The 7,328-nt window shown below is 36.5% G+C and overlaps 4 protein-coding genes across 4 annotated transcripts in view; 2 read left to right on the top strand and 2 right to left on the bottom strand.

The window, feature by feature from the left end:
• LOC120164677 (zinc finger CCCH domain-containing protein 20-like) lies at nucleotides 1-1,267 on the top strand. Its single transcript, XM_039174341.1, has one exon. The coding sequence runs from the start codon at nucleotides 38-40 to the stop codon at nucleotides 1,136-1,138; it is 1,101 nt and encodes a 366-aa protein (XP_039030272.1). The 5' UTR covers nucleotides 1-37; the 3' UTR covers nucleotides 1,139-1,267.
• A 284-nt stretch (nucleotides 1,268-1,551) lies between these two features.
• Nucleotides 1,552-7,328, top strand: part of LOC120164676 (casein kinase 1-like protein 2) — a 30,117-nt gene continuing 24,340 nt past the window's right edge. The window contains exons 1-2 of the mRNA XM_039174340.1: nucleotides 1,552-1,564; nucleotides 6,167-6,169. The gene's annotated coding sequence lies outside the window, so the exon portion shown is untranslated. The remainder of the gene's footprint in view (nucleotides 1,565-6,166; nucleotides 6,170-7,328) is intronic.
• LOC120164680 (60S ribosomal protein L31-like) lies at nucleotides 1,818-3,381 on the bottom strand. Its single transcript, XM_039174344.1, has 2 exons — nucleotides 3,223-3,381; nucleotides 1,818-2,192 (listed from the first exon to the last, which is right to left on the bottom strand). Exons 1-2 carry the CDS (start codon nucleotides 3,303-3,305, stop codon nucleotides 1,910-1,912), a joined length of 366 nt encoding a protein of 121 aa, XP_039030275.1. The 5' UTR covers nucleotides 3,306-3,381; the 3' UTR covers nucleotides 1,818-1,909.
• LOC120164675 (pentatricopeptide repeat-containing protein At2g15690, mitochondrial-like) lies at nucleotides 5,574-7,285 on the bottom strand. Its single transcript, XM_039174339.1, has one exon. It carries the CDS (start codon nucleotides 7,218-7,220, stop codon nucleotides 5,769-5,771), a length of 1,452 nt encoding a protein of 483 aa, XP_039030270.1. The 5' UTR covers nucleotides 7,221-7,285; the 3' UTR covers nucleotides 5,574-5,768.

Genomic DNA, 7,328 nt, shown 5'->3' with positions numbered 1-7,328 from the left:
AATAATAGTACCTCATTGAATTTTTTTTAAACTAACCATGGTTAAACACTCCCTAGTTTCCACTGCCAGCCTCTGCTTTATAAGCCAATCAAACGTTGCCGGAGTTAATGCATACAAATCTATCAAATCCAAAGACGCCATTAAAGTCAAAGCAAGAGAGATGATGGTAGGAGAAGCCTGTTATCCCAATCCAACGGTTCATATTCCGCCTTGGCCTTATATCGATGATGATCTGACGGCGGAAAACAACTTCGGCGATATCAGCAACCCGTTCCTTCTCCGGGAAGCGTTAGCGTCGCTTCAATGGTACTCGTCGGCGGAGGAACCGGATGTCGAGTTGGATTCTGTGTTCTCCGGTTTGGAAAGCCCGGATTCTCCGGTTGATGCTTACTCGTGCGATCATTTCCGGATGTTTGAGTTTAAGGTCAGGCGGTGCGTGCGTGGCCGGTCGCATGACTGGACCGAGTGTCCGTACGTGCATCCCGGCGAAAAGGCTCGCCGGAGAGATCCGAGGAAGTTTCATTACTCGGGTACGGCCTGCTCCGATTTCAAGAAAGGGAACTGCCGGAAAGGGGACTCTTGCGAGTTCGCTCATGGGGTTTTCGAGAGCTGGTTACACCCGGCTCGTTACCGTACTCTTCCGTGTAAAGACGGGTCGGGTTGTCGGCGTCGGGTCTGTTTCTTTGCTCATACTCCGGAGCAGCTTAGGGTCGTCAACTTTGCTGGTTCACATGATAGTTCACCGGCTGAGTCTTCTCCGCCGGTTTCGCCTATGGCACAGTTGCCTAGTTCGGCGCCATCTATTAACTCTATGGTTGCTTCTTTGAGGAACATTCAGCTCGGTAAAGTCAAGTCTTTGCCTTCATCCGGTTTCGGGTCTCCAAGAGTGACCCGACCCTGTTTAAGCAGCCTACCCAGCACTCCGACCGGAAACGTGGCCCGTCCTGGGTTCGGGTACTTGGATTTCTGGGATGAAAGCCGTAGAGAAGAGCAGGTGATGGAAAGAATCGAATCGGGAAAGCATTTGCGTTCAAAAATGTTCGAGAAAATGGGTAAAGAGAACTCGTTGGAGCGGGTTAACTCGGGTCAGTGTGACGGAGATCCTGCTGTGGATTGGGTTTCGGACCTGGTGAATTGAGCAAGCTCGGTCGAGCTAAATCTTCTTTGTCACTTCTCTGTAAATAGTTCCACAAGGATAACTGAAGAAAAATATAATTATAATATTGTAAATTATGAAAATTCTCAAAATTTAAAGTATATTTTGGGATATTTAGATCATCAAGCCGGAGATTATTATATGTAAATATGAATATTGTTCCCTGCAGAATGAAATTTATATGAACTTCGTCGGAATTAATTTAATTAAAAAAAAGCAGCGGCTTGAGCTTTTGTTCAAGTATCAGACTGGTTTTATTTTAAGGCTTAAGGGTCAACTTCATGTTTATTAAGCATTAAACATAATTAGCTTTGACAAAGATGATGATGACGGTGAAGAAAGATTCGGGCACTCTTAAGAAGATCGTTTGTCTGATAACTCATCCAAGTTTGACATGTTTTTGGGTTTGTAAGAATATGATCAAAACATGATTTATTTAGATCATAAATTATTTCTTAAATCATAAATTACTAAATAGGTGAACAGCATTCATATGTAGGTGGTTAAACAAGGTACTTATCAAATTTACTCCAAAGCATCCAATAAGATTGGCAACAACTATGATTTGTACTCCTGGGAAATTTGAATCGAACAAGATCGGCACCTAATCCGTCGAAAACAACAATAAGCCAAAAATCCGAAGAAACAACGAGTCTCACAATTCGAAATAGTAAAACTAACCAAAACTCCAACAGCCGGATGTAAACCTTTTTATGAAACGATGCAGATTTTCTTGAAGTAGAGATCAGTGGATCACTCGTCGTCGTCGTCAATGACCTTGGTGCCCAACCCTTTGAGTCCTTCGGCTGGGATTTCGGCGACGGTTACTAGAGAGTAAAGCTCTTCCTTTGCATCTTCGTCGTCGTTTCTCTTCCGAGCAATGCGGACCCTAATCCTTCTGGGGACACTTCGGATCCCTCTGCTCCAGATGTGCTTGTTAAGCTTGACATCAACTCTCACGTCCTTGGTCCCCATGGCCTTTTCTGCGAACTTCCTTATCTCCTTTATTGCCTTGGGAGCTTTCTTCTTGAACGTGCTGTTTCAGATATTACCAAGCGGGTTGTTAGAACATGAATCAGTCAACGGTGTAAATGAAACAACTATACTTTATTACTACGCCGATTAGATTTGGGAAAAGATTGAATCCTACGTTATTTAGGATTGTAAATGAGACGAGACAGATCGTGAAATACTCAAGATCAACTCAATCAAAGCTCAATAATACTCGAGCTCAAGCTCGACTCGAATTCTTAATGAGCCTAAACAAACTATTTGATACTCAGCTCGAAAATCTCACGAGCAACTCGAAAATGTAATATATTAAGATTTTATTTTCTAAAAAAAATTAAATTATTAATAATATTAACATTTATATTTTTGTTTTTTTAAATGTAGTATAAATTTTCATATTTTTAAAGATCTTGCTCAAGTTTGAAATTGAGCTTCAATCAAGTTAAGTTTTTTTTCGAGCCTTTACGTGATTCATCTCATGGTTTTGAGTTCGAGTCGAGCTTGAGGATTTCATGAGTTTTAGAGTCAAGTCGAGCTCAACAATACTATAGCTCAACTCCGCACGTTTACAGCCCTATCAGTTGATCATTTTCGATTCAAGATCAAACTCAAGCATAAATGTTTACCAGGTAAATGAGCTTAGTGAAACCAAACAATGTGAACTCGCGCAATTCAATATTTAATTAGAGATAAAAAATAACATGATTAAAACTATTTCAAACAATGATACGCTGCAACAAAATTTAAAATCAGATGTAGAAAAGATTTAATTCACGAATCTATAGCTTTTAACAGATAAAGAGTACCATTAATCCTATACCTTTCAATCTCCATTTCTTATTCCTATGAAAGAAACATTACGTAGCCAACTAAAATCATGAGTATAATCACGATAAATACGCAGAAAAATCGAGGTCAATTTAACAAGAGGAATGGAAACAAAAAACGTAATAAACCAAACAAAAATCAAATTTAAAACTAAATAAACAAAGCGATCAAAACAAAGAATGGAGATCGTTAGAAAATAAGAGAATGGTAAAAAAAAAAAAAGTTACCAGCCATGGAGACGCTTGTGAAGGTTGATAGTGTATTCTCTGGACACTACCTCTTCCTTCCTTCCCCTTGTTTTCTCAACCATTTTTGAAGCACAAAAAGCACAGCAGAAAGCTACAATAGAGAAGAGAGGCAACAAAAAGAAGGCACGGAAGCTTAGCAGAATATATTGATGCCTGAATCTAGGGTTTGTAAGAGTTCGATAGTTTTGGGTTTTTAAACCTAACCCTAAACCATCTCTTTAGGACCATGCCCTTCCATTTAGGCAGATGTAGATCTTTAATCCAATGTATAGGCCTAACCCAAACAATTTTCTTTGTTTTCTTTATTTATGTGCCTTTTTTTGTGTCTTTTTAATAATACTTCGTACTTCATTAGAAGTTTTTTGTTCAATGGATTTGAAGACAAATACTTATATTTTTAGGTTAACTTAATTGAAAAAATAAATTTAATCGATTATTATCCAATCAAAATTAAATAAACTAAATTTTAATTTTTTGATATTTAACTTGATTAATTCATGTTTTTATCTTTTTATTAGTATTAAAAAAATTCAAATTAAATGTATAAGTAATCATCAAACTTATTTTTATTAGATACAAGAGTTTAACCAATTTAAATTAAAAAAATTATTTTGAAAATATATCAAAGTTAAATTTTGAGTCTCAAAATTCACTCTATCTTGAACTGAGGTGTGCGGACATAGAAATTAAGTGGATGGTACGTTGGTTTTATCGGAAGAAATATACGAGAATAATTTAAGATTTTTTTCTCAAAATAACATAATGGTCTCATTAAAAATACTTTTCATAACTTGATTTAATCGAAATAATCAATAAAGCGAAAGGATAAAAAAGTGCACGTTTAGCACAAATCCTAAACTTCCAAATTACTCTTAATTTGTAATTTGATTAATTTGTTTGTATTGATGGTGTTCATGTTCGACAATCGGATAACGGTGAATACATAGTGAGAGAAGTTGAGTCTGATGAAGAACTGTGAATAAGTTCTTCCATATGTGTTCATTTCTATTTTTCTTCTTCTCTCTCTCCTCATTTCTTCTTCTTTTTCTTTTTTTCTCTTGTTGACATTTTATGTTAATTATGTAGATAATGACAAATATAAGAGTTGTATGTCTTTTGAAGTATATGATAATTTAGGGTAGGCATTAAATTTCATAAATAATTATGTCTTTAATTAAAAACATAATTTTCTTGTCGAATGCTTGTCAATTAATTAATATCCTTGTACACAAATTTGTTGAAAACTTGAAACTAATATTGACTCAAAGGGTAATTGAGACTCCTTTTAATTGCTTATGTTTACAAGTGAATTGGATCAAATACTTAAAAATGTTTACTTTCCCGAAGTTCATTAGACTGAAAGATGATGTTGTAGGCATCCTGACTAACACATGTGAACTAAGAAATTAAAAATAACCAAAGCTTATCCAAAAAACTTAAGAGAAGAGAATATTTTTATTTATATAAAATACTATTATAATACCATACACTTACCCTACTATTTTTCTATTCCCAACCTCTAAACTCTCTTTGTCTAACTTACACTTTATGCACTTTTTTCACCTTTTTTATTTTTACGAAAATGGTAAAACTCAATCCTATTTATAGATTTTAATGGTCATTAGATTGTTGACACGTGCCAATATTTTAGTCATTTAACACTAAAATATCTAGATTTCTATATAAATACTTATAGACATCTATAAGTTCTATATTATTCTAGACTATTCTTATATATATATATATATATATATATATATATATATAGACAGACACACACTAAATAACTATAATTTACATTGTCCTTTAGTACTAACATTGAATATAAAACCAGGTGTCTTGTTGCGGTAATCAAACTCAAATTATAATTATTTTCCCCTGAATGGATCAAACCTTCGAAGTATATATACTATGTCTTTATTATGGAATTATCAGGTCAAAATTAATATGATTACGTAGATAATTATATTTTGGGTAAACAATGCGGCTAACCCCTTATATTTTTTGGTCATTGGTTAAAAAAAAGTAATTTTGATCTCTTATTTTATCGGTCCGTTCGATGTTAGTCCCTTGGCCATTAACCCATTAATGGAAATTTGAGTAACGTTTGTCTAAAATGGCCATGTATGTATGTATGTATGCATGTATGCTAGTCACACTGTGTTAGACATGCATTCATGATTCATTTATGGCCACCTAAAATGCTATTGAGGACCTAGGTTTTGATGGACTGAAGAATATATATTTTTGTACGTGCTTTGTTCATTTCTCAATTTATTGAAGCAAACGCCATGCATGTATATATGTATGCAATCCGAAATCAATTTTTGCTAACAGAGAAGCAAAAACTTGTTCGATGTGAACACATATTTCATTCACAAAAGGTTGCTATTGAACTTAAATTTCATTGAATGGATGATTAGGTTTCGACTACAAGCACATTATGCAATCCGAAAATTTTCTACAATGTCTTGATGCAGCAGTTAATAGTAAATCCAAAGTCAATTCAAGGGTTTTCTAAGGCTTTACCAGTAATCACCACAAGAGCATTTACCATCCTTGAAATGATGAAATCGCTTGTTGTCCCTCACAATCAACTCTCTTCCAACAATCTTTGACATGATTTTGATTGCATTGTGGCAGTCTCCACAAATTCTCAGATTCTTAATGATCCTAAGAGGTGTCCTTGCCGGAGTACTAATAAGACCATATGCGATGGCCAACCGCTCGCTATGGTATTGCAAGGCCTGCTCTTTCGCCTCTTCATCAATGTCATGAAGCACATACCTTGTGTCGGGAATGTACCCGGCTTCCCTCATCTGCCCATTCAAGCCTTTGAGCTTCTCACTTCCTTCTCCCTTGAAAGGGTTCATACACCTATATTCACTCACTCTGTTCTTCTCCTCAATCATGTTAATCATAGAAAGTTTCTTCTTCGGTGGTGCTTGGAGTTTATTCTCACAGCTTATAGAAGGATCAAATTCAAGCAACAACTCCTCAATACGATCTTCAAGGTCAATATCTCCATGAATTTGTGCAAAACCCCGAAACGCCTGCCAAATATCCTTCGTCGGCTCGAGCGGCATATTCTCAATGAACTCCACAGCCTCATTCAAAAGCCCAGCTCTCCCGAAAACATCAATAACACTGATGTAATGTTCAATCCCCAGAGCAACCTTATATTCATTCTTCATCAATTCAAAGTACTTCAGTCCCTCCTCAACCTTGCCTACACTGGCACAAGCTGATAAAACAGCAAGAAAAGTCTCGTTGTCCGGCCGAACTCCACGGTTTCTCATTTCTTCAAACAACAAAAGCCCATCATCTCCACTTCCGTTCACCGCATACCCATTTATCATCACGTTCCAAGAAGCTAAATTCCGCTCATGCATTTTATCAAACACCCTGCGTGCATCTCTCACACTAGCGCATTTCCCATAAACGCCTATCAATTTATTGTTCAGTTCGATATCACCCGCAAACTTCGATCTTCTCAAGAATTCATCAACTCTTTTGGATAACTCAAGGGAATTCGTATCCGCACAAGCATCCAGTAAAGCCATGAAATCATTATAATCCGCTAAAACGCCCTGACCCATATAATCTAAAGCTTCCTTAACCTTGTCTTCTTTGCATAACCTCATCAAATCCACAATAATACTCTGAAATGTCGGATTTTCAGTAGATGGGTGGTTTCCATCTCGGTTTTCAGTGTTGAATTTACGAGGCTTAGGCCGATTTTTGGCGGTTTGGTGGTGAGTGGTGGCACCACGGGGACGATAAGTCCTGGTAGAGCTGTTGCTTTTGGTGTTATCGGATGCCGAGCAAAGAGGTTCTAATTTAATGGGCTTTCGAGAAAAACAGAACTTCATGTTGTTGTTGAAAGCGAATGAGAGTTTGGTCGTGATTGAAGACTTCAAGTGGGAAGAGAAGCTAATGGAGTTTCCCGTGTTTTGAAGGGGCACTAAAGACTCCATTGTTGTTTTGCTTGCAGGGCCCTGGATGTTAATACATTTATGATATTTTCTCGAACACTACGTCGCCCAAAAATAATAGTTTAAGTACCTATGTTAAAATTTGCCAAA

This window comes from Hibiscus syriacus, unplaced genomic scaffold (genome assembly GCF_006381635.1).
Source record: "Hibiscus syriacus cultivar Baekdansim isolate YM2019G1 unplaced genomic scaffold, ASM638163v2 tig00111542_pilon, whole genome shotgun sequence".
Classification (NCBI taxonomy): domain Eukaryota; kingdom Viridiplantae; phylum Streptophyta; class Magnoliopsida; order Malvales; family Malvaceae; genus Hibiscus; species Hibiscus syriacus.
The sequence above is the reverse complement of the archived record's forward strand: the minus strand, read 5'-3'. Positions and strand labels throughout refer to the sequence as shown.